The sequence below is a fragment of the Equus asinus genome, chromosome 2, assembly GCF_041296235.1.
Source record: "Equus asinus isolate D_3611 breed Donkey chromosome 2, EquAss-T2T_v2, whole genome shotgun sequence".
NCBI classification, from domain to species: domain Eukaryota; kingdom Metazoa; phylum Chordata; class Mammalia; order Perissodactyla; family Equidae; genus Equus; species Equus asinus.
The window spans coordinates 30124032-30150423 of NC_091791.1; the positions used below are offsets into that span (position 1 = coordinate 30124032).

A 26392-nucleotide genomic window follows, 5' to 3' on the forward strand; every position below is an offset into this window, starting at 1 on the left:
CGTCCCCGATGTCCACGCCCCAGCAGCCCCCGCGAAAGCCGAGTCGCTAGCGCAGGCGCAGTCACTCTTCGCCGCTGGCGTCTGAGCAGGAGGGGCTCCCGCAGCGTAACCCGGAAGTGCTTCTCTCTTCGGTGGCGGAGAGAAGAGACCACAGACCGCTGGAGCGTGGAGGCGGCGGCCGTGCGCTGTCCTCAGTATGCAGCGATTACTCTCTCCGCCCCTGAAGGCCTTGATGGGGAGCCCGTGTCTCCGGCTCCTGGTTCCTAGGGCGGCGCCTAGAGCACAGGTACCGCATCGCAGCAGACTCTGAGTCTCGTAAGCGGGCATGGGGTGAAAGGGCATGGAAAAAAAGAACAGATAACCTCATATCACGTTTCCGTAGCTCCTTAGAGTTCACAACGCGTTTCCTTGTGCCCAGAGCCCCAGAGTTCAAGTCCGCACCTACTACTTACTAGCTGTGTGATATTAGCCGAGTTAATCTTTCTGTGCCTCAATTTCCCCATCTGTAAAATGGGGATAACAGCAATGCTTACTTCATAAAGTTGTGCGGATTAGATAATTTAATGTACATCGAGCGCTTAGCACATAGTAAAAGCTCAGTAATTTTTACCCATATATTTGATTTTTGCTAAGAGCCTACAGGTAGTCAGGTTAGGGGCTGTAACTCCATTCTACAAAGAAGGAAATTGAGGCTTAGTTGTCTAAAGTTAATTAGAAGCAGGAAACCAAAAATGGTTCTTTGGACTCTCAGAGTAGGAAGAGGGCGTGTATTCCCTTGACTATCCCTTGACTAATAATTATTGAGGGATTATTGTGTGTTAGGAACTGGGAAGCGAAAGATAAGTCCCCCTTTATCCTCAAGGGATATGTTCCAAGATCCCCAGTGGATGCCTGAAACCGGGAATAGTTCTGAACCCTATATGTACAGACAGTTCCCGATGTATGATGATTCACTTAAGACTTTTTCGACTTTGCCGTGGTTTGAAAGCAATATGCATTCAGTAGAAACCGTACTTCGAATTTTTAATTTTGGTATTTTTGTGGGCTAGCAATATGCAGTATGATACTCTCGTGTGATGCTGGGCAGTGGTAACAAGCCACAGCTCCCAGTCAGCCAGGCATAAACAACCAATACAGTTACAACCATTCTGTACCAATAACAATTCTGTTTTTTCACTCTCAATATAGTATTCAATAAGTTATGTGAGATTTTCCAATACTTTATTATAAAATAGGCTTTGTGTTAGATGCTTTTGCCCAACTTTAGGCTAATGGAAGTGTTCTCAGCATGTTTGGGGTGGGCTAGGCTAAGCTGTGATGTTTGGTAGGTTAGGTGTATTAAATGCATTTCTTTTTCCCTTTTTTACTGAGGAAGATTCGCCTTGAGCTAACACCCGCTGCCAGTCTTCCTCTTTTGGTGTGTGAGCTGCCACCATAGCATAGCCACTGACAGATGTGGTGTAAGTCTGCGCCTGGAACCAAACCCAGGCTGCCAAAGTGGAATACACCAAACTTAACCACTAGGCCACCAGGGCTGGCCCTTAAATGCATTTTTGTCTTATTATATTTTCAGCTTACTATTGGTTTATCTGGACGTAACTCCATTGTAAGTCAAGGAGGATCTGTACTATGTTTTTTCCTATATGTACATACCTATGATAAAGTTTAATTTATACATTGGGCACAGTAAGAGATTAACAACAACTAATTGTAACAATATACTCTAAGAAAAGTTACCGTGGATCTTAGGAACCTCAGCATATGATTTTTTTCCTTATTAAGTTGAGAACTTTCAACTTTTCACTTAGACGAAGCATTTGACAGCTTCTCTTTGGCACATCCGAATTGCCAGCATCATTGCTCTTGAGCTTTGGGGCCATTATTAAGTAAAATAAGAGTTACTTGAACACAAGCACTGCAATACCTCGATAGTCAATCTGATAACCAAGACAGCTCCTAAGTGACTAACAGATGGGTACCATATACAGCATGGATCCTTGGACAAAGGGGTGACCCACATCTCAGGCAGGATGGAGTGGGCCAAGCGAGATTTCATAATGTTGCTCAGAGTGGCTTGCAATTTAAAACTTAATGAATTGTTTATTTCTGGAATTTTCCATTTAATGTTTTTGGACTATGGTAGACTGTGGGTAGCTGAAACTGCTGAAAGTGAAACTGTACTGTACCAAAAGACTACTGTACCAAAAGGCTCCTTCCCTGGAGGCAGGCACAGTTTATTCACCTGTAATTCATTTGTCAAGTCTTTATTAAGGTCTTGTTATGTCAGGGAACTGTTTGAAACAAAAGTAGCAGGAGGGAAAGAGCTAGACTGACCAGATGAGACACTGCTGTCCCCCAGCTCAGAGCTTAGTGGGAGATAGAGACAAGTGAACCTGAAGGTACATTGCAGTGTGTTAAGCACTGTGATAGGGGAGGTACACAGTGCTGTGAGAGTGACCTGTTGCAGGCCTGGGAATATCTGGGAACATTTCTCAAAGGAAATGACATCTAAGCTGAGGTCTGCAGTAAGTATTGTCAATCAGGGGACAAGTAGTGTCCCCGTCGGAAATCATGTTTAAAGACCCACCAGAGAAAGAAAATAATCCATATCTAGGTGTAGAGTTAAGTCTGGGGGAAGTATGCAGAGACCAGAAGGTTTTTGTAGTGTGGGGATGGCTTGGAGTAAGGCCAAGTGTAGAGGCAGGAAAACCAGTTGGGAGGTGGTTGCAGTAATCCAGTTAAGAGATGATGATTTACCAGGGCAGTGAGATGTGGCCACTCAGGGGACTTGACTCCAGACAGAGTGGGATTGAGTGTGAGTAGCAGTGGAGGGAAGTCTTTCCCTTTTTCTCCAGTTGTAATTTGTCTGTCTTGATCCTTAGTGTGGTTGCAGCTGTGGGATCAGCCGTCCCTTGAGGCCAGGTCAATACAGCACCGTCTCTGAAGTAGCCTTGCAAGCCGGAAGGGGTACAGTGTCCCTTCCCTCAAAGGCTGCTGAGCGGGTGGTGGGCCGATGGCTCCTGGTCTGCAGTGGAACAGTGGCTGGAGCAGTTATTCTTGGTGGAGTAACTAGGTGAGTAATTTGCTCATAGTGGGTTAGCTATTTGGGTCATGAGTAGAGGCACAGGATGACTGAGGGGGAAGGGACCCTAGGAATCATCTAGCTCCCTCGTTTTTCACATGCAGAAACCGGCCTAGAGAGGGAACGTGTTTGACGGCTTACCCTGCCGTAGAATAGTTTAGGGTTTTATTAGTAGGAGCCCTTCACAAGAACTCGTTTAGGTCTTAACTGTTAGCCGTGCATTGTTTGTGTATATTTTCCGCCTACAATCAGAGTTCAAGTTTGTCTCAAAAATTTTTGTACAGTTTGTTTGAATTAAACCCAAATAAGTTCCATACATCACAATTGGTTCATGTACCTCTCAGATCTATTTAAACCTATAAAGAGATTTTATAGATTTAGATTGTACTCCTCCCTCCACCCCCTCACCACCATTGGCAGTTTTTTGTTGAAGAAACCCGAGTCATTTATCCATGGAGTTTCCCACAGTCTGGGTTTTGCTAATTGCACACTTGTGATGATGTTTAACATGTCCCATTGTCCCCTGTGTTTTCTGTAATCTGGTAATGGCTTGATCAGATTGAGGGTGGGGGCAGAGGGGCAAAATACTTCAGAGGTGATTATACATTCATAAATATCTGGTGTCTGTTAGATCAACAGCCATTGATGATCATTGCATAGATCCATTATTTCTTTAGAGTTGCAAAATTGTGATATTTTATTACCTCAACTCTAAAAAGAAACTTCCCCTCATCAAAAAATTGGTTATTCCTAAGGTACAGTTTGAAAGGCAGGATAAATACTTGATTCTTTCCCTTTATTTACCAATTTTTCAAAATAATAAATTGATTCCCAGCCATCTTCCAAAGGTAGCCAATAAAGGGTTTGAGTTTTTAAGTATCATCATGAGCTCATAGGTTTAACCATATTTGATATGTTTCCGTTCATGGCAATGAGGATGATTTGCTCAAATTGTCCCATCTTTAGTCAGTGGGAACCTCTTCAAATTGGTTCCAGGGTCTTTTTGACAGGACCTTTGATTCGTTGCTTTCTGGATAATAAGATGTTCCAGGCTCATCTTATACATTTCCTGCATCAGGCCTAAAATCAGCCTTTTAGTTTAGGAACTCTAACTCCTTTTGGTGAAAGTCCTTCCTGTTTTAATAAAGTATGTGTTCCTCACATTCTCTCCACATTCCCTGTGCCCTTATTTCAAAATAACTTATGCATTATATAGGCTGTTATGAGAAACTGCAACAAATTTGAGTTTTGTCGTCTTTAAATTCACTCAAGAACCTAAACCATTTTATACCTATAACAAATTTCTCTTCTCTGTGTAAATAATGTTGGTTATGCATTTAGGGCAAATTTCTTTGGTCTAAGGGTTGATTGCCTGTCAAGGAATGCTAATAAAAGAAAGAAGTAGGAAGAATTTAATGAGAGGATTGAGAGAATAAGGGGGTAAAGAAAATTATACCTGATGGCTGCTGTTTCTGACAAAATTCTAAGCACTAAGAAGAGAAGAAGATGTCAAAAGAGGAAACAATGAAATAATGTGTCTGCCTTTAGAGGGGCTGAGTTCAGATCCACTTGGTGCTGTAAACCTTTATGATCAGCATTGTGCGCTCATGTGCACACTTGCCTGTGCGTGTACACACACACTCAAATTTCTTTCCTATCCTAAGGTTGACAGAGTCTGGCCTCTCGATGGTAGATTGGCATTTAATAAAGGAGATGAAGCCACCTACAAACCAAGAGGAATGGGAAGCAGAATTCCAAAAATACCAGCAATTTCCAGAATTTAAAATGTAAGTGCTGTAGAAAATCAGGTAAACATCCCATTAGGCCCACTCAGTCTTTTGCTTATTTAAACATTTCAGAATGATTAGATTCTATTATTTCTTAATATCAGCTCAGTTATATTTAGTGAGCTCCCTACTCTTAAACCCCCACTTCCAAAGCAACCCTGAGGTCACTGATGAGGAAGAGGGCAGACCTATCAAGCTTCAAGACTGAGAATGTTCCTGCATTCCACTGGGAAATAAAAATCAGATGGATGTTTCCTCTTCTTTTTTGACTTCCCTTTTCACCCAGCTTGAATCATGATATGACATTGGCAGAATTCAAGTTCATCTGGTACATGGAGTACTCCCACCGAATGTGGGGTCGTCTTGTAGGCCTCGTATACATCCTGCCTGCTGCCTACTTTTGGAGAAAGGGCTGGCTCAGCCGCGCCATGAAAGGACGTGTTCTTGCCCTCTGTGGTTTAGTCTGCTTCCAGGTGAGATTATTCAAGTTGGGGAAACCAGAGATGCTCCCAGGAGCTTCCTAGTTGGCATTGTTTTTTAAGGAAATAATCTTTGAAGCCGTATAACAGAGTGGGTAAGAGCATGGGTTTTAGTGTCACAGGCCTGGCTTCAAGGCCTGCCTCTGCCATTTAGTAGGGCGAGTTGTCTAATCTCTGTAGGCTGTGTGTCCTTTACCTGAAAACAGGCATAATAATAGGGCCTACCATTTGGTTTGTGTGTGTAGTAAATGAGATCATGCCTATAAAGTACTTAGTTTAATGCCTGGAATCAGTAAGTACTCAATAAATATATTTTTGTGTCACAAGAATTAGAGTTTCTTTCCCATCAGGGCTCTCCTCCTGGTTCTCATCTCCTCCCTTTTTCTAACTGGCTTGCTCCATGGGGAAGTGGGATCTCTGTGCTAGAATGGCGACCGAAGCAAATAGGAAAACTGCAAAAGAGAGAAACATTTTGTGGGATGAAGGATCTTAGAATACAGATGTAGCTGAGAGATATTCAAGTATAAATGGTGATTAAAACCACATAAGTTCAACTCCTCTTAAGGAAAAGAGCTTTGAATGACTCCTAGAGTTAAGGGGTTAGGTGAGACTGACAGCCAAGAAAAGGATTACTAGAGAAGACACATATGAGTATTTGGGTCAGGGTATACAGGCCCTAAGGGAGAGTATCAGAGCATCAAAGAAATACCACAATTTCATCAGGAGGAAGTGAATTGGTTAATTCAGAAATGGTAAGAATATGAACCATTTAGAAGGAATTAAGGAGGAAGATGGAAGAGATGAAATAGAGAAAATAGAAGTAGTTAAGAGTTAGACATTAATAAAAGTCTAATGGAAACTAGGGGAGGGGAAGTGAAACAAAATGAAAGTTTGTTTTAGAATGGGGGGAAAAAAACCACTAAAATTTGAAGATGGCTGATAGGGTTATGGGAGGAAGAAAGTGAGGGCTGGCAAATCACACTGTATCCTCCTCCATCTTCCAATGTCCTATGCCGATGAAATCAAGATAATTTGATCCAGGGTAATGGTGAAGGGGGAAAGAATTGCCCAGAAAGATTTCCAGAGAAGTATGTATTTAGAAGAGGTGGCAGAATCTCACCTCTTTGACATGATTCTACCGCCTTGGGATGGTGGGGTTGAAAAGGCTGTTACCTGATATGATATGATTGGAACTGACAGTTGTTTGGTTAGTTGAAAAAGTCAAAAAAGTCAGTTAAAGCAGAGAATCATAGAATAATAATACATACTTAATCTTTCAGACTGAAACATGTACTTTCATTACCTTTTTTTTAACAGAGCTAAGGCCTGTTCTTTGAGTCCTCCCATTGGCGTTCAGCGTCAGATCTCTCGCACCCGCATAAACTATTAACTTCGTTTCATTTTCTTTAAAGGGGAGTGGGAACAAAGCATTCTGCCTGCAAAGCCTTCCAGCTTTTTATGACTTCTCCACCAAAAGTTTTATGTCTCTTCCCAGCTAACTTGACAGTAATTGTGTTTAGGCAATTATCTTTGTCAAGCTTTTCCAAAGCATTCAATCTAGTTTTAATAGAAACAACTCTTTTTATGTTTTACTGTCTTACATAATGTTAAATTATATCAAGTATTTGCAAGGTTTTGCCCACAGATATGCTTTTTTGCACTTTTTATATTTGGCTTATATGTCAATAAAATGTTAGTCTAAACAGTGGTTAAGTATTTGCGATGCTATATGTGGAAATGTGGATAGGCCCTCATTCCTGGGATACTGGGAATCGGAGAGGGTATGGAAAGGAGGGGCCATGTAGGGAGTATCCCCGATCATTGATAACACAGGTTCTCAGAGATTAAAGTTGAATAGACAGTTTCAACCTTATTTTATTTGCCTCTTCTCTTTTTGGTTCTAGGGTCTGTTGGGATGGTATATGGTGAAAAGTGGATTAGAAGAAAAACCAGACTCCCATGACATCCCTCGGGTCAGTCAGTACCGCCTTGCTGCCCACCTGGGGTCAGCCCTTGTTCTTTACTGCGCCAGCTTGTGGACCTCACTCTCACTGCTGCTCCCTCAGCACAAGGTAAAAGTCAGTCTGTGTTGTTACCACATCTGCACAAATGCTGATAGAGGCAGAGAAATGGAAATTCTGGTTCTAATGGGAAGTTATAAGTCAAAATGCACACTTTCCCCTAGTAACATTTACCAATTTACCAGAAGCTAGATATAATGAAAGTTTAGAGAAACATTGAACTTTAAATTTTGGGTTAGCTTTGGGACTATAGACTAAAATTTGCAATTATTCTTTTGAGCTGGAGCAACTCATTCAAAGAAGAATTAGTAGGATAGGAGCCAGAATATTTTGTCAGCATTGCCTATTGGGAAAGGTGAAAACATGAATTTTAGGAAAAGTGGGGAAGAGTACCAACAACAAGAGCTATCCCAACCACTTTACTTCTGACTCCCAGAGGGAGGGCGGATGGCGAGGTGAGGAAAGCCAGCATGAGAGCTATTTCTGGAGCTTTGGTGGTGTACAAGAGCCTTGTTGGGTTGTTTGTTCTTTAGATGGGGATCTGCCATTCATCAGATCTAACAATATAATAAACCTTGGTGATCTTGCCTGAAAGTATTTTCTCTGTATGCCGATTGAAGGAAAATAGTAATTTATCTAGTTTTTTAAAAAATGAGTATTATTTTACGTATTAAAGTCATGATTGGCCTGGATAATCTCATGGAGTAAAGTTTGAGATGACAGTAGGACTTTGAAGTAGAATCATCCAGTAGGGACTTGGAACCAGTAGCCTGGATCCCACTAAGGACGGGAGTGGTTGACCTGGCAGTCCTCCCCGCAGGAAAGCCAGATGGAATTGACACATTGGTATAGTAGACAGTCTACATCTGAATAATTCTTGTTTTTCTGACTTTCAAAGCCAAACTTCTAAATGAATTGCTTACATCTGTAGCTGTACTTCCTGACAATGCATTCTTTCTTTTCAGTTCCTCTCATCTGGCTTCCCACCCATCCCCGTACATACGCACCTACACGTTCACCCCCATGCTTAATACCACACACTCCTAAACACACTCCACTGAATTGGTACTCTGAAAGGTTACCAATGACTTTTTAATTATCAATTAATTGTTTTTCTCTTTTTATTTATTTCTATTCCCCTAATTACAGAAAGGATTTGAGATGATAGTCAAACATATAGTCCTATGCTGTCTAACACAGTAGCTACTAGCTACATGTGGCTATTTAAATTTTAATTACTTAAAATGAAATAGAATTAACTTTATTTAAACAAACCGTTATTTACTTAAACTTTAAGTAAAATTAACTTTTTATTTAATTTTCAGTTGCTCTCGCCTCGTTTCAAGTCCTTGTTAGCCACATATTGGGCAGTACAGGTAATAGAACATTTCCATCATCACAGAAAGTTCTGTTGGACAGCGCTGATATACTGTACAGTATCTTAGTAATGATACCTAACTCTTCACATACTAGATTGTAAACTGTTTGAGGGCAGCACTCTGACTTAACTCCTTTGTATCTTTATGATTACCTGTTTATAAAATTCTTAATAAATATTTGTTGATTCACTGATTAGTATCAGAAGTTGGTTATAGTAAAAATTAAAAAAAAGATTTGACTTTACCAAAAACACTAAATGCAAGAATCCCCACTCTAGGCAGTTTATGCAATTTAATTCTGAGTATATTTGTTAAGCACTAAATGTCACACACAACATGAAAATCCAGTCCTATATCTTCAGCCATATCATTTCAACCACAGTGAAGCATTTTTCCCCTGAACAATGCAAATCATTCAGTTATTGAGCAGATTCGTACTGAGTTCCTACGTGCCAAGCACTGGGCTAGGATTACTGTCATACCAAGACAGATGGTGGTTCCCGCCTTCACAAAACTTACAGGATAGCAGGGAGGACAGATAGTAAATATATAAATTTAGTAAAATATGATGCAATGTTAGAACAGACTGTCTGCTTGGAGTATTTAACCTAGTCCAAGGGTCCGAGAAGATCTGACTTAAGATGGTCACTTGGCTTTGGCCTTAGAGATCTTTGCGGCCTCTCGTAGTTCCTGCAGTACGGTTTATCTGATGATTTTCTTTCCTTATTTAGTTGCCTGAAACCCGTCAGCTCCTGTGGTTGAGACGATTCGCTCATGGAACAGCAGGCCTAGTGTTCCTTACGGCTCTCTCAGGTGGGCCTCTTCTCAGCACAGGTGGCCTGTTTTCATCCCACTCTCAGGTGGGATCTCTTGCTTATGCTTTGCCCTTCTTGCATCATCTTATTTTCCTTTCACATCTTCCTCTCTCATACCCACCATCTTCACTCTGTTTTCTATTCCTTCCTCCCTTCCAAAAATCCTGCTTTCCAGTCAGTTGAACAAAAATATTGAGCATTTACCTGGATCCAGATTGCCTCACTTCAAATCCTGTCTTCACCACCTATGAACTGTATGACCTTGGACAAGCTGTGTAACCTCTCTGGCCCTCAATGACTTCATCTGTGAAATGGGGATGATGATAATAGTATGAGTAAGATATGTGAAGTGCTTGGAACAGTACCTGGCGTATACCAAAAGCTATATAAGTGTTAGCTGTTATTTTTATATAAACGTTATTATTACGTTACACCAAGGTGGGTCGGACAAAAAGCCTGCCCTCAAAAATAGTGTAAGGTGGGGAATTCATTGATGCAAAGAGACCAACCCAGGTCTTTTCATTCTTTAAATCACACCTCTACCTCTGTCTGTCTCACTCTAAAACTGCACTATCCAATACAATAATCACCAGCCTCATGTGACTATTTAAACTTTAATTAATTAAAATTAAATAAAATTTAAAATTTAGTTCCTCAGTCACACCAGCGACATTTCAAGTGCTCAGTAGCCACATGTGGCTAAGCTCTTATATTGGATGGCAGTTATAGAACATTTCCATCATCACAGAAAGTTCTACTGGACAGCACTGCTTAAAATAAAACCATCAAACCAGTGATCCATCCAACTCCTCCCCCTTTTTTGGTGGAAGAGCATGAATTTTGACTTTATAAATAGCATTTAGAAAAATAAGGAATGTGATCTAAACATCCCTGAATCTTCTTTCATTATAAATAATGGATCAGTCATCATTAATTCATGAATACCGTCTTTATGTGTTTATCTAGGATTTAGTTTATAAGTTTTTTTTTCATTTCTGTGTTCATTCAACAAATTTTTTTTTTTTTTTTTTGTGAGGAAGATTGCCCCTGAGCTAACATCTGGGCCAGTCTTCCTCTGTTTTGTATGTGGGGCACCACAACAGTATGGCTTGACGAGTGGTGTGTAGGTCCATGCCTGGGATCCGAACCCCTGAACCCCGGGCTGCCAAAGCAGAGTACACAGACTTAACCACTATGCTGTTGGGCCGGCCCCTAAACATTTTTTGAGCACTTGGGGAAGACAGATAATAAAATATAATATGTCAGATGGTGTTCACTGCTATGAAGAAAAATAAAGCAGGATAAGGGGATAGAGGGAGCTGGAGGAGTACCATCTTATATAGGATCATTGAGGAGATCTCTTTGATGAGGTGACATTTCAGTGGAGACCTGAGGAAGTGAAGGAGTAAATTATGCAGATTTCTGAGGAAAGAGCATGTCCAGAACAGATCAGTAGTTCTCTGTGGGGGATAAGGAGGGCATCAGAATCACTAAGGGAATTATTCCAAACTAATATGCCTCTCTCTAGAGTTTCTGTTCCGCTCCTTTGGGGAAGCATGCCAGAATCTTGGGGTTGGAGCAGGTGAGGATGCAGTTGTTTTTGTTTTTTTTGTTTTGTTTTGAGGAAGATTAGCCCTGAGCTAACTACTGCCAATCCTCCTCTTTTTGCTGAGGAGGGCTGCCCCTGAGCTAACATCTGCGCCCATCTTCCTCTGCTTTATACATGGGACGCCTGCCACAGCATGGCTTTTGCCAACTGGTGCCATGTCCGCACCCAGGATCCAAACCAGTGAACCCCGGGCCGCCAAGGCAGAACGTGCGCACTTAACTGCTGCGCCACCGGGCCAGCGCTGTTTTGTTTTTTTTAAAGTTCTCATGGTGTTTGTGATGTATAGTCCCTTTTTGAGAACCCTTACTAAATCTTTTTTTTTATTTTTCTCTCTTTTATCTAACTCTGGGATAATAAACCTTTTCTGTGTCAGAAATAGTATTTGGTTTCTTCTTTCTCTCATTTTAATAAATGCCATTTACCTTGGATACAGGGGCCTTTGTGGCAGGACTGGATGCTGGGCTTGTTTACAACTCCTTTCCCAAGATGGGAGAATCTTGGATCCCAGAGGATCTCTTTACATTCTCCCCCATCCTGAGGAATGTTTTTGAGAATCCCACCATGGTGCAGTTTGATCACCGGATTCTGGTAAGTCTGGCTGGTGTTAACTGGCTACTAAGCCCAGGGAGCCTCTCTCAGGCTTTGGGGTGTCTGATGCCCTGAAGGCAGCACTGAGAGGGTAGAGTGGGAATGAGATTTCCTTTTCTTTTTAGAAGAAATTTAGTACCAGCTCTCAGATGTGATGTTTTTGTCCTAATTACCCACAACCCCTCCTACCAAATTCTGGCTTTCAGGATACTGTCAGCTTCTTAAAGTTCAATTGTACCTTTTACTATCTGACAAATGATAACCTTCCTCAATCCTGCACACACATAGCAGAATCATTTTAGCATAAATGAAGCTGAATAGAGAAGAGCGTGCAAAGACAGTGGTTGCCACACACATAGCTATCAAATCTGAACCAGAACCCAAGGAGCCAAGAGCATCATAAATAGTGTTCGTTTCATTTAAGCTAATGATTATTAAAGGCCTGCTTTGGGTCGTGTTAAGATTGGCTTGGTAACCTGAGCATGATAAATCGGCGCAGGGAAGAGCAGCAGCAAGGAGACCAGTGGGCAATAGTGCTCTTGCAGCACTGCAGCTGAGAGTGATGGGGATCCAGCCTTCATGGAGCGAGTGGGGCTTGAGAAAAGTGGTGAATCTGAGAGAGGTTGTAAGGAATAGAAGATTGGCTGTAGGAATAAAGGTGAAGAAAGATCAAAGGAGACCAGAAAGCTTCTGTGGCATGCTTAAAACACAATCAACAGAAATAGGACTATTGGAATGAGTGCTGAGCTAGAGATGGAGGATGTCATCAGACTGAGGTATGTTGACTGTGAGATGATAGTAGTACATCCAAAGAGAGAGGTCCAGAGGACTCAGGCATCCAAAGGGAGTGCTGGGCGTGGGCAAGTTACCTTATGTGGGCTCAGTCCCCACCCCCACACATCATTTTGGAATAAATAAAGTCTGGTTGAAACTGTCATCATGGACAGCTCTGAAAAGAAAGAAATGAGACAGATGTAGAAATGTGGTAGAAAAACACTCGGCTTGACATCATGGAAGGGGGAAGGAGACGCTATTGCCAGTCCCACACCCTAGTTCTGAAGGGGTGGGAATGAAAATAGAACTTTAGATCGTTTTTTAGCATTAGCTATCAGTACCACCACCTTCTCTACTCACAGCCCAGGAAAATAATAACCGCATGTCCTGGAGTCACAATAATAACCCTCATGTGCTGCTTTAAACATACAGGATTACAGTAGAGATAAAATTAGTGATAAGGATGCAAAGAATGATTTAAAAAGTGAAGACCACACCTGGGGGATACCCACTTTGGAAGGTGAATAAGATCATGGGGAGAGAGTTAGTGTTTATAAAGTGATACATGGAGAAACTGTAGCTGGAGCCGCGGAAGACAGTGAGGTTTAAGTGGCAAGCAGACGGGGAGCGTGGAAGAGACTGAGGAGGAGCAAGCAGAGGCGGAACTGCAGGTGGTTCTCTGTGCCTGGGATAGGAGAGTGCGTAGTGGTTACTCGGTGGTTCTGGAAGAGATACGTGTAAGGTGAGCAGAAACCAGGAGGTGGGACGTTTCTCCCTGGCGCTTGATGAGGCTCTTTCCTCCCTGCAGGGAATCACTTCCGTTACTGCCATTACAGCACTCTACTTCCTCTCCCGGAGAATTCCCCTTCCTCGAAGGACCAAGGTGGCAGCAGCGACTCTGCTAGCTTTGGCATACACACAGGTATAAACCACTTCTTTTTAGTCTGAAGGTGTCCTCAAAACAAAGTTAAAAAAGAAAGGTGACAGGCTAGGAGAAAATATTTTCAATATTTATAATAAACTAAAAAATTAATAACCAGAAATTAAGTCAAGGGTATCAATACACAATTCTCACAAGAGGAATGATGAATAGGAAAAGCTGTTTAGCCTCACTCATGATCAGAGAAGAGCAAATTAAAACAATGTGTGCTGTTTTGTGCTGGTCAGATTAGAAAAAAATGGGGAAAAAAAAGATGATCAGGTATTGGTATGGGTCTAGGAAAACGGATACCTTCATATATTCTTGGTGAGAGCGTAAGTTGGTATAGCTTTTTTCAGAGAGCAATTTGGCAATATCTTTTAAAATGTTAAATGTGTAATCCTTTGGTTAAGCAAATTGACCTATTAGTGCCTGCCCTAGAGATATTCTAGTGCACAAAGAACTTTGTGTGAGGAAATTCATGGTAGAATTGCTGTGGTAGTGAAAAATTGGAAACAACTTCAATAGTTAAACCAGTGATATAGCACAACCAGAGGCACTCACGACTAGAATATACAACTGTGTACCAGGGAGCTTTGAGGAGAAGAAGAAAAACCACACCAGCCTGTGGTATCCTACTGTGGAATACTGTACAGCAGTTTAAAATAGTAAGATCTCAAGATGCATATTGTTAAGTGAAAAAAAGCAAATGACAAAACAGTGTATTTTTTAAAAGCACAAAACTGTATGTTCTTCTATAAACATGTATACAAAAGTACAAACGTGTAGAAACTGGTAACAGTAGCTGTCTTTGGGGAGGGGAACTGGGTTTAGGGGAATTAAGGGGAGTTTTAGGTTTATTTTTGTTTGTTTGAATTTTTGTTGTAAGTATATTTACTTGTGAAATTAAAAATGTATATTTTTTTAATATTCTGATGGGAGAAGGTGGAGGTTTATGTATCGTTTATTGATGCCCAGTCATTTCAGCTCTGAATTTGTGGTTCCTACTTTGCTTACTCTCTCTTTCCTTTGTAACAGGCCGGCTTGGGCATTAGCACTCTGCTGATGTACGTGCCAACTCCTCTGGCTGCCACTCACCAGTCAGGCTCCCTGGCTCTTCTCAGTGTTGCCCTTTGGCTCATGAACGAACTCCGGAGAGTTCCAAAGTAATTCTCAGAGGATCACCTTTCTAGGACTGAAACTGCTTTTGAGAGCTCATCAGAGTACAAGAACTTGGCTTTTCTAAGAGGATGACCTTGGCATACCAAGTGGTTTCCAAATTTGTCAAGTTATTTAAAATTCTTTGCTTGTTTCTGAGACAGTCGCTGGATCAAGAATGTCAATATGGTGGGACTGGCCCATGGCATAGTGGTTGAGTTTGGTGGCCTGGGTTCACAGGTGTGGATCCCAGGCACAGACCTACACCACTTGTTGGCCATGCTGTGGTGGTGACCCACATATAAAGTAGAGGAAGATTGGCACGGATGTTGGATTGGGGCTAATTTTCCTCAAGCAAAAAAAAAACAGAGGAAGATTGGCAACAGATGTTAGCTCAGGGCAAATCTTGCTCAGCAGAAAAAGAAGAATGTCAATATAGTTATGCTAAAGGTTCCTTTATAAATTTGTTACTTTTCAGGTTGAAAATCAAGTTTAATGTAGAGAAAGAAATGTCTGCCATTTGCTGCTCCTTAATAGGCTGTGTCTCGGGTTTCTTTTTTTTTTTTCTTCTCCCCAAAACCCCCCAGTACATAATTGTATATTCTAGTTGTAGGTCCTTTTGGCTGTGCTATGTGGGACGCCAGCTCAGCATGGCTTGATGAATGGTGCTAAGTCTGTGCCCAGGATCCAAACTCGTGAAACCCTGGGCCGCCGAAGCAAAGTGCACGAACTTAACCACTCGGCCACAGGGCCGCCCTTCGGTTTCTTAATGTTGGTTGTACGTACATGATGTCTGTCTCCTTGACCTCCTGAGTCCTGAATTCTGCCCAAGTGGAAATTCTTTATGATCTCAACTTCACTTCCATCAGGTGAAGATTCAAAGGGAATGATTGGCATACCCTAAAGTAGCCAGATAGCCTTCAGCAAGAAATAGCTATGTCTTCCAGAATCCTGATTTTCAAAAATGGGGAAAGGGTAGATTTTGACAAGCTTAATGTCTGTATGGCAGCAAACCAGTTTGTAAGTACTTAGAAAGGACATAATCACCAGTAACCCACTTGGATGCATCAAGCACTAACGTAGTTTCTCTTTTGATAGTGCTGTTGCATCACTAGGTCAGGTGAATGGAAAAGATCGTATAAATCACTTCCTGAAAGGGCTTCCTAACAGCCTTGTGGATAAGAAAAATATGGCTTTGCTGGTGTAGTACATGGACGTCTATTCAGATATTTAAACAAATGGTAGATTAATGAGTTGATATGATTTTGGTCTTTTGATATTTCACAGGGCTTTGTCTTATTCAACTTAATTTTATTTTAAATCAGTAATTTGGATGAAGCCATCAGAAAGATCGGATTTGAGGATGGAACAACTCAACGTTGCTAATATAATAGATGACGGTCACAACTCAAAACAGTTCCCGAGTGACACCATAAAGATGGAATTAAACAGATTATAAATGTAACATCCTCATTTGAAGTAAATAGGTTGTATAAATTTGGGGTGGAGAAACCTGGCTTCATGTCATTTCATATAAAAAAGACTTAGGGATTTCAGTTGGCCACAGACTCGAACAACCAATGTAATGACACTAATAAAAATTAATGGTGTTTCAGATTTTATTAATAGAATTGTCACAGCCATAGTCAAATACCTCAGTGCAAGTGCTGGCATTTCACTCTGGGTACCAAATTTAAGGAGTACACTGACACAAAGTATGTATCCAGAAGAGGAGACCAAGATGGTGAGGAGTCCAGAACCCATATCACAGGGAATACTTGAAGAACTAGGGATATTTAGCTGGAGGAGAACATTTGGAGAGAGAGCAAGATTCCTGTCCTTGAGAAGCTGAAGCCCTCTCATGCAGAAGGAATGAGCTTCCTTTGTGCTGCAGACCTGGGAGCAATGGGTGAAAGTTGCCGAAAGCTAGTTTTCGGTTTTGTAGAAGTTAAGTGTAAGTTGGACCAAATCAGTTGCTCATTAGGATCAGGCTGGTGGAGACAGTGGCACACTGGAGTGCAGGTGCCCCAGCTTAGGGGCTAAACTGCTGCTGAGCTCTGGCCTGTTGCTGCTCTGCAGGTCCAGGGTTGTCAACTCTGATTTTTTAAAGAAGCCAAACATCTAGATTTGTATGTGAAAGCTCTCAAGTGTTGGCAACTAATTTTAAGTTTTTTAGAAGATTATGCAGGCTGAACACATCTGGGAGCCATAAATGACCTAAGGTTTGCCCATTTACAATCTCTGGACTAGATGATCTCAGTTCCTTTTCAACTCCAATATTCTCTGAGTTTCAGTGTGACCTACAGTGTACCATTCTCAAGTGGTTCTTAGAAAAACAGAAGTAGACAGGTGTCTTTGGTTTTTAAAGTCCTGGACCCTGGGGCTTATGCTGTTGCTAGGTGATTCCCAGCTGCAAGATTAGAATCTTTAAAAATCCTAAGCCCAAACCTCACCCAAGACCAATTAAATCACAATCTCTGGAACAGTAATAGCTGTATTTTTAAATTCCCCAGGTGAGTCCTATGTGCAGACAAGTTTAGGAACCCTTGGCCTAGGCCCTGATAGCCTAGTTACCTTAGAAAATTTTGACCAGCTTATTCCCATTCCCTCGGAATTTCCAGGCCACCCTCTCTCATTTAATCCGCTGTGTTGATCCTGTTAGTATGGTAACAGGTTATCAGCTCTTGCAGATAAAATTCTTGAAAGAGGGTACTGCAGTCACTGGGGCGGGTCGTTGTACCATCATCTCCTGATCCCCAAACTAAGGTTGTCCTTAGTTAATCACTGAGTCAGCAGAGGGCAGTTCAGTCCAACCAAAGAATTATATGCTAATGTTTCTACAGTTCTGGCCAACAAAGTAGCAACAGATGAATAAAATAAGTTTCAGATGTTTTACTTCATTTTTCTTTTATTAAAGATAATAAGTTTGGAAAAACATCTGGTTACATTTAGCTATATAACTGTATTATGCCTATCCACAAGCTTCTGGTGAATGGAGATTATCTGAATTATTTTTATGTTTGCATTATTCCAAGCACCAGCCACATACCAAATGTTGCATGAATGAATGGAAAATGAATGATTACAGGTTGATGTCCCAGCCACCTCTTTCAAAATAATTCATCACATACCTGGAAAATTAGTTTGCCTTAATATTTTCAAAGGTCTTTCAACAATTCTGTCAGTTGTTTTTAAAACATCAAGGGAAATTAAAATACCTGGCTTTCTTAACCCAGAAGTTTTTGTCTTTAACTTACACTGACAAATGCTGTCCACTGTGGCAGGGGTAACGATTAGCTACTGCCTAAAGTGATGCTGGTTGCAAAGACCAAGTCTGATGATCATTATATTAGGATAACCAGTTTATCTGCAGCCATCCTTCCAGTCCTGGAATGAATGGTGGGTTATATATTGGGATATGTAACACATATATATACCCATGTCCCTGCATATGGGGGAATACATCCCCTCTCTAGTATGCATTGCACATTTTGTTCAATGTTCACTGATTTAACAGTATTTATCAGTGAGAATTTTAAGGACTGTTCAGCAAAATTATTTAATGTGAAGCATAAGAAAAACATAATCTTTGTTTTTTAAGGAAGATTAGCCCTGAGCTAACTACTGCCAATCCTCCTCTTTTTGCTGAGGAAGACTGGCCCTGAGCTAACATCCATGCCCATCTTCCTCTACTTTATACGTGGGACGCCTGCTACAGCATGGCTTGCCACGCCATGCCATGTCCACACCTAGGATCTGAACCAGTGAACCCCAGGCCGCTGAGATGTGGAATGTGCGAACTTAACCGCTGTGCCACCAGGGCAGCCCCTAGAAAAACATAATCTTAGCAACTCCTGAAAGTGATACATTACAGGCAGCCTTTGGTTTATTTTAACCAAGAAGGGAGTCTCTAGTTGTGGATCATAATAAAATGATACCTTTCAACACACAGTAGAGACCATCGCTCAAGGCAGAAATGATGGAGGAGACAAGGTCTGTACTTCAGGGCTTCAACTAAAGGGCAATTGTGGAATGACAATTTCGAACACAACATAATGGCAGAAATCAAAGTATTTGGAATCTTTGCTCGCAGAGAAAGCCTTCTATGAAGCTAATAAGGGGCAGAGCCTCCATCACCCGCAGTCTTAACAGGCCAAACTCTGGCAAGGCTCTGTAGGAGGGGCTGCTTAGGAAAGTATCAGCTACCTTACACTGGAGAAGTGGGGTGGTGGTGGGGAAGGAAGTGGTGGGCTGCCCAAGGGTATACGAGTGGCCGCTCTACTTAAAAAGGAGGTCAGGAGCAGACAGGTCTTCATGTTTGCCTGAAATCTTGCATGTGTGGCTATAAACATCCTGTGATTCAGAAATTTTTTCAACTTTGGTTTTTATAAAAAATGGCAAGCAATGATTGAATACATTTTAAAAGTAGAAAGCCCTTATAGTATGAGTAATGATTCAGTTTTACAAATAAAAGGATCTCCTTATTGCTCAGACTTTCAGAGAAACAAACTGACCAATGGATGCAGTATTCCTCCTCTGTCCCCCTAATAACAGTACTGACAAACTAAGAAATAATGAAATATTAGGGCAAAAGGGAAACACGTGTAATAATACAAGGGAAGCCTATTAGGATATAAAAAAAGTCCTCGTTTTTTAAAAAATATTTTTTGTAACACCAAGAAAATCCTCACGTTTGACAGAAGGATATGGCCCCGGTGGCAGGACTGAAAGCAGCCAGACTCAAACTAGTATCACCTGAGAGACTAGTATGGGAGCATTTAAAACATCCGCTGCTACTTCTTCCTTACTGCTTAATCCCAATTGAAGTTATGTCACCACAGCAAAAAGGGAAATTAGATACTAGTTCTGAATTAGTCTGAAAAGAAGTTTAAAGACAGCAAAAAGAAACAGCGCTCTGTTCAGTCAGGAAGTCTGGGAACTGCCCAAGAATTACAACCAATTATACTCATTAAGTATAATGAGGTAGATTTAACAGGCATTTATACCTTAAATAATTTAGATTGTAAGCATCATATGAATTGCTTGGATGCTGTGGTTAAGAAATTTGTACAAAATTAAGCAAGTTGTTTAAAAGAGATATCTAAAATTTTTAAATACTAAATACTGAAGCTAGAATAGATGCAGTGAAAACTTGGTACTATTTCTAATGAAGTATTTCTTTCATATTTCATTCCTAAATGTGAGCAAAGCAATCACAAATGAATATCAGAAGCAGGTATAAAGATCGGGCATGGTTAGTTGCAGCCAGCTGTGTTATAAAGAATAGATTCTCTTGAAATACACAATCTTGTGGGAAGATTCTGAGCATTTCATTGTAGCTGTCAAAGTGGCGTGTGTGTCTGTGGTACAGAGAACAGAGAAACCTGGACCCAGGAAGCCACTCACTGTGACTTTGCACATATTACCACTCTGGGCCTCAATTTTATCATCCATAAAATCAAGTGGATTAACCAGAAGACCTCTAAAATCCCAGCTTTAAAAATCTCAACTTCTGAAATTTATGTATATTGATTGCTGTTAGAAACTCCATTCCCATCAACCTTAATGTCAGGGACTATGGATAAGGCAGGAGGTGATCACTGGCTCTTTAGGGCGGCCTGGTTTTCTAAACCAGAGGCCAAAATAATCTTCCTGAAACTATATCACTTTTCTACCTTTTTTCCTGCTTTTAGTTCCTTAGGCCAGTGGGTCTCCCTTTGGAACTGGCCTCAGATGATCTTGTCTGGCCACCTCATTTTATAGATGCGAAATGAACCAGACAAGGGAAGTGACTTGTCTGGCATGCCAGAGCTGGTTAACGACAAAGCCAGGACTAGAATCCAAGTCTGCTGTTGGTGAAGTCCAGTGTTCTTTCCCCTAAATCAATCCACCCATTGTCTTTCATTCCTGACAAAAAGCAAAACACGAAACTATGAGAATAGGAGTGATAGGGAGGGGCATCTATTTAGATAACACTGGTGAGAAATAAGTTATTTTATTTCAAAAAGGTAAATATGGATGTGATAATAAATGTTAATGCCTAAAAAGACTAGCTTCGCAAGTGCATGGCAGACTTTCATTCAACCACATTTCGATAATCACTGCCTAAGGCCTTTGAAATTAAAAGAAGCTCTTAGGCTGACGAGGGGAGAGGCAGAATACTTTGAATGACATTAGAGGAATGAATACAAGGTTGGTAGAAAGTGATTAAAATTTCCTAGACCAGAAAAATCGAGCTAAGGTACAGAGAGAAAGATGGTATAATTTGGCTCAGAGTTTACTGCAACTTAAGTGAACATAATGCCATATAATTGAGTATTATATAATTTTCATTATGTTCTAGTGACAAAAATTCCGACAAAAGTGGTGGGTTGTGCCATCATAGGACTAATAAAGCATCACTCCTATAAGCCACTGACTCTGACTTTGACATTTGTGACCTGTCTCACTAATAACGAAAGTACTGAAACAGTTCCATTTCATTGGTGCTGTTATCAAGAAGACTGGCTGGTAAGATTAAAGGAACCAGTGGAATGTGAGTTTTATGAAAGTATAATTATTTTCACAGGGAAACCACTCAAAATGCAGAAATGAAAATAGAAATCTTTAAAAATCTTTAAAAACTGAGGCTAAAAACGGGTTAAGGGCAAGCTAGACTATCTGATTCTATAAGCAAGAATATTTCTGGGACTGGCCCTGTGGTGTAGTGGTTAAGTTTGCGCACTCCGCTTCAGCAGCCTGGGGTTCGCAGGTTGGGATCCCAGGCATAGACCTACACACTACTCATCAAGCCATGCTGTGGCAGCATCCCACATAAAAAATAGAGGAAGACTGGCACAGATGTTAGCTCAGGCAAAAAGAGGAAGAATGGCAACAGATGTTAGCTTAGGGCCAATCTTCCTCACCAAAAAAATTAAAACTAAAAAAAAAGAATACTTCATTATGAGAAAGCAATATATTTAAGTAATTGGCTCTCAGCAAGGAATAAATGGCTTCTGTTTCTAATGACATTTCATTTAAAATCTATTAATTGGGAGCATTGGAAGAAGCACAGGAACCAATACCAAGAGCAAATATTCAGTTTTTCTGAGGGGTATGATAAAAATTTTTCTTTCCTATTTTTATACCTTGGAACTCTGAGAAATCTTACACATGGTAATAAGGACAAACCTGGATAATATTAAAATAATAAACAGGATATAAGACATATTAAGCAAAAACTCAAAGACTAATTAAAATAAATTAAGAATAAGAAATACATTTATATTGAAAAAGTGATAAATGTAGGTATCCTGAGTTTCTGGACTATAAAAAGAAGACAGTAACATCAATCTGAAAGGCTGTCATAATGATTAAATAATATACATGCAATTTTAAGAGAGTGTCTGGTACATAATAAGTGCTTAACAAATGGCAGCTGTTATAACCAGGATGAAGAATAACTTGACTAATAAGAGCTTTCAAACTGGACTAATCACTACCTCCTTCCCACTTCAACTTCATTTTGAGCACATGAATCTGATCACTGTTAGCCAATCAGGTAGCTTTTGACTAGATCTCACAAGAAAACCAAAAATAGTATTTGGAAACCCAGGTGAGGGGAAAAGAGTTACCTGAGTAGCAGCGGCTAGCAAAAACACACTTTGACATTATGTATAAGCAGCATCCATAAGGCAAGGGCTCACTCACAGAGACACAAAGATAATAAGAAGTCAAAGAAAATCAAGGCAATTTAGAAGTCTTAAAAACTAAAGGAAATTGCTGTGACATGAGCCCTAATGAAAAGTAAAAAATATTTCCAAAGAAAAACTGTAAGACTCTTTGCTAGGTCCATTTTTATCTAATTTGAAAACAATTCAAGACTTGCTATATTTTGATCAACCAAGCAAAGGTCGCTATACTTATTTTCATCTCAGTTTATTTCTAGGAGGGTCTTGATTTCTTTTTCTCTCTTTTGAGAAGCATTTCATTCCTTTCCACTCCAAGTATGAGATTTATTTTTTAAGAATTCCACTTTTTTTTCCTTTAAATTCAGGAACCTTTTTCTCTACTCATCTAATTCTAGAAATCAAAGGTGACACGAAAGAAGAGAAAGCTACTTCAACCCTGGGAGCATACGCTTGGGCAGGACATTCAAGGCTACGTATAGGAAAGGGTAGAGTATAAGGAAGACTCCATTAAGAAAGGCGGCAGTTGATGAAAAAGAAATCCTCATGTAATTGAAAGGCTAACTGTAGACGAGGAGCAAAGCTCTGAAGGGTAGTGAAGGAAAACGTAATTAGTATGGCTTTTCCTCTCTCCTCATTAATGGAAATGCTGTTTGTGACTGAGCAATCTCTTAACAAGCATTCTGAAAGTTGCCAGGTGGCTTATTGACAGATTTATCTATTTATTCCAAAGTTTAGAATTTGTTTCTTTTCAGACATTCCAAGTCAAATTGAGAAAATTTCTATTTCTCAGGAAAACATTAATCAATAAGAGCTTGGATTTTATTGCCTTTGCCCACTCTCCGGATATTGTTCTTCCCTTCTTAAAAAAAAACTCAAATACATCCCTTCCCAAACTACATACTGATCTTAGCAGTGAAATAAAGGAACTCTTTTTGAATGTTATGGCCTAAGGGCTCATAAAAATAGGCCTAGAGGATAGCGACCTGAAACCAGACAAATCCAGGTCTCCAGGCCCCATCACAGTTTCTCCATCCTACAAGCACACTTAAGGCTCAAAAAGGAAAATTAATGCCCAAAAAGCCTGTGAGGCACACAGACATGGAAAAATTTTCTATCCTGGTCATACTAGACATCAGATAACGTATTGTCAGAATCTTCAATGGACCATTCACTTAGAAGGGATTGTAACCTCTTACAATCACAAACTAACATCAGCAACACTGTCAGGCATCTTGAACCACACTCATAATGGCTTCTTTGTCAAGTAAGCAAGGAAACTGTGTTATTTTGGTTGCCTTGAAATTCATATCTATTCCAATGAACTGCAAAGATCTTGGATCCCTATCAAAGGCTGTGGATCTCCACATAAATGATCTCTCTGTTACAGAGAAAGAAGGGGCTGCTGCACTTGCTAGAATGTCTTCGGCTTTATATCAGATGCTGCAAGTTTGGTTTTAACCAGGCTTCCAGGGTGCCTGATGCCAAACTTCATGCTTTAGCAAGGGGAGAAAAATCTAGATCCTAGGAACACACCAGACCTCTCAGATAAAGGAGAAGAAGCATGCTTCAACTGGACGGAGGTTGGTCCCCTTTGTTAGCACCAATCTCTCATTATTTAGTTCTTCACAGACTAAATTACAGCTCCTCTCAGAGAAGAGGACCTGGATATTGAGAAGGAGTTAAAGCAGAAATTAAAGTAGAAATTCCAGGGCCAAATATCCACAAGGTCAGGCAAAGCAGCATCCGAGGCCAGTACAAGAAAGTGGTGGAATTCGATGAGCAGCGACTCTGGGTACTGAAGCTTCTTTAGTCCTTGTCCAGCCTCATGGTCCCACCTGTTCCCCAATCATGGGTACCACCTCTTCGATCCACAGCATGTCCAGTGGTGCTGAGGCTCGAGTTTGTCGGTGGTGAATTCGGCGTAGCCGCAAAAGGTACAGGATGATGGCCAGTAGCACCACCAGAATGCAGGCGAAGAAGAGATAGTGGTTGTAGACAAAGGAGAGACGGAACCAGCTGCCGTGGGCCTGTCGGACACCTTCCTGCCGTAGATCCCTAGGAAGAGTTTGAAGGAGGAAAGGAATGTTAGTGTCCGAGAGAAACATTCATGCTAATTTAAAAGGTCCAGTGGTGTTAGCCTAATTACTCTATCCATATAAACATGCTATGATATCAGCTCCACAGAAGCAGAGGTGAAGAACGTCCCCAACCCCCAGGCTGCCATGTGATTCCTCCCGTACCTTCCCCCGGCCTACAGAGGGGGCCTCACAGGCCTATGCAGAATCTGGGGGCAAAATGAGAGGCCAAACAAATGAACAGTAAGGCAAGACTGATCATCTGCAACATAAGTCTCAACAGTGACCCCATTCCACTCTGGCCTATAGAGTCTATAAAATATGATACTAATGAGAATAGGGTGGCCCCTGAATGCACTCAAGAAATCAGAGTACTGTATATCTAAATCTTTAAAAAAGTTTCTGGGGCCAGCCCCGTGGCACGTGGTCCATTGCAGCAGCCCGGGTTCACAGGTTCGAATCCCAGGAGCAGACTTACTCCACTCGACAGCCATGCTGTGGTGGCAACCCACATACAAAACAGAGGAAGACTGGCACAGATGTGAGCTCAGGGACAACCTTCCTCAAGCAAAACAAAAAGAGGAAGATGGGCAACAGATGTTAGCTCAGGGCAAATCTTCCTCACCAAAAAAATAAAAAAAGTTGCTGTGCTTTCTGAGGATTTAGGCTATATCTAAAGAAAGCTGTCACCTGATCAACTGTCTTATAATCCGGAAAAAAATTAAGAGCCAGGTAAACCAAAGTGCAGTAGTCTGCCTGTCTGGAACAGAAGCCCCTCTCTGTGGTCCAGATACAAGATCCATTTTTGTTTCATTTGACCTTCAGTGTTTCTTAAAACTGTCAATCTCCACTGAAAGACTGCATATAAAATATGGATTTCTGGCTTCTCTGACACATGAGATGGGCAGATCCTGGGACAGCACTTCTGCATGACAGGAATCAGCCCTGGGGCACATGCTCTCCAGTTCCCCTCTCTCACTTTGATCACCTGCCTGGCTTCTGACAGTATCAAGTGTAGAGAAACAGGCACCAAAGATGAAGAATTCATCTTAGTTTATCTGAAATAATCCAGGGGAGACAGTACCTAAAAATTATCCCAAATATCTTACAGTCCATAAGAACAAGACATCAGGCTACCACAGCCTGATGAAAATATCCCCCTAAAAGCATCTCTGTCCTTTCTTCTAATTCTGGGACACCAAAAAGCCATCCAAGGCAACGACATCATCTCTAGATTGGCTCTACCAGTTAGGAAAGACTGCTCGAGAGAGACAACCTACCCCAGTTCTCTAGTCAGGTATGTTTTCCAGAGTAACTTAAGAATGGCATTTTAGCTTATCAGTCAATACCTTGAAAGTGGTTAGTAAGAGCTCAATCCTAAAGTCTGATTTGTTGTGGATGAACAAATAAAACCAAATTCCTGAAATTGCAAAGATGAAGAACAGATTCCAGACTAATAATTCTCAACCTTCTTTCTGTTTCAACACACCTGGTTAGTAACAACAGTTCACACGTTAGTAATAAGGGGAGTTTGTTTGGGTGTTTTTTGTTTTTTTTGTTTGGGAGGGGGTCACTTAACAACTTATTCTGAGGCAGCAACTGACATCCTCTGAGCTCACGATGCCAGCTTTGTCAGGCCACTTTACCTGAGTGGTAAGAATCGTGTTTTATACAGAATGGCTCCCAGCGTCCACTGAACCTCTCGGTCATACACCAGCTGGGCTGTCTGCAGGTTTGGATAGTCATAGGGAAAGTGGAATCCTTCGTGAAGGACTTGGTACATCCAAGCTGATTTAAAACACTGATATCTGTGTGACAAAAGTAAATTATTAAATTTTTTAAAGAAAAAAACAGATTCCAATGCTTTCTGCATACTCGCAACTAGAAAAAAAGACCCTTCTCTCCCCACTTCACCTTCCTCACCTCTAGGTGGAGCCAAATCTGAGCGTACTTCATCCTAATGTTTATAACCGTGAAGAACACCTTTAGGCAATAGTGACACTGTACTCTTTTTCTTTCCTTTTTCTTTCTTTTAT

General features: G+C 41.0%; 2 protein-coding genes across 4 annotated transcripts in view; one reads left to right on the top strand and one right to left on the bottom strand.

Annotated features, from left to right (window-relative positions):
• The first annotated feature begins 99 nt into the window (after positions 1-99).
• COX15 (cytochrome c oxidase assembly homolog COX15) lies at positions 100-17842 on the top strand. Of its 2 annotated transcripts, XM_070485417.1 has the most exons (10): positions 100-286; positions 2883-3073; positions 4747-4869; positions 5156-5342; positions 7253-7420; positions 8695-8745; positions 9480-9561; positions 11606-11760; positions 13343-13456; positions 14492-17842. In XM_070485417.1, exons 1-10 carry the CDS (start codon positions 197-199, stop codon positions 14621-14623), a joined length of 1293 nt encoding a protein of 430 aa, XP_070341518.1. In that variant the 5' UTR covers positions 100-196; the 3' UTR covers positions 14624-17842. The 2 variants fall into 2 exon arrangements, with proteins under 2 accessions (XP_070341518.1, XP_070341520.1); XM_070485419.1 differs by lacking the exon at positions 8695-8745.
• Positions 17843-18873: 1031 nt separating this feature from the next.
• ENTPD7 (ectonucleoside triphosphate diphosphohydrolase 7) overlaps positions 18874-26392 on the bottom strand; it is a 42776-nt gene continuing 35257 nt past the window's right edge. For both annotated transcript variants that reach the window (XM_014865640.3, XM_014865641.3), the window contains exons 12-13: positions 26003-26164; positions 18874-24336 (exon numbers count right to left, since the gene is read on the bottom strand). In XM_014865640.3, coding sequence (XP_014721126.1) covers positions 24105-24336; positions 26003-26164 — 394 coding nt within the window. In that variant the 3' untranslated portion in view covers positions 18874-24104. The remainder of the gene's footprint in view (positions 24337-26002; positions 26165-26392) is intronic.

What these genes read in the sequence shown, in the direction of transcription:
- COX15 (XM_070485417.1), top strand. Translation starts at nt 197, where the DNA reads ATGCAGCGATTACTCTCTCCGCCCCTGAAGGCCTTGATGGGGAGCCCG. An exon ending in CAATTTCCAGAATTTAAAAT is followed by an intron (nt 4,870 to 5,155) that starts GTAAGTGCTGTA and finishes CTTTTCACCCAG; the next exon opens with CTTGAATCATGATATGACAT. An exon ending in TAGCTTTGGCATACACACAG is followed by an intron (nt 13,457 to 14,491) that starts GTATAAACCACT and finishes CCTTTGTAACAG; the next exon opens with GCCGGCTTGGGCATTAGCAC.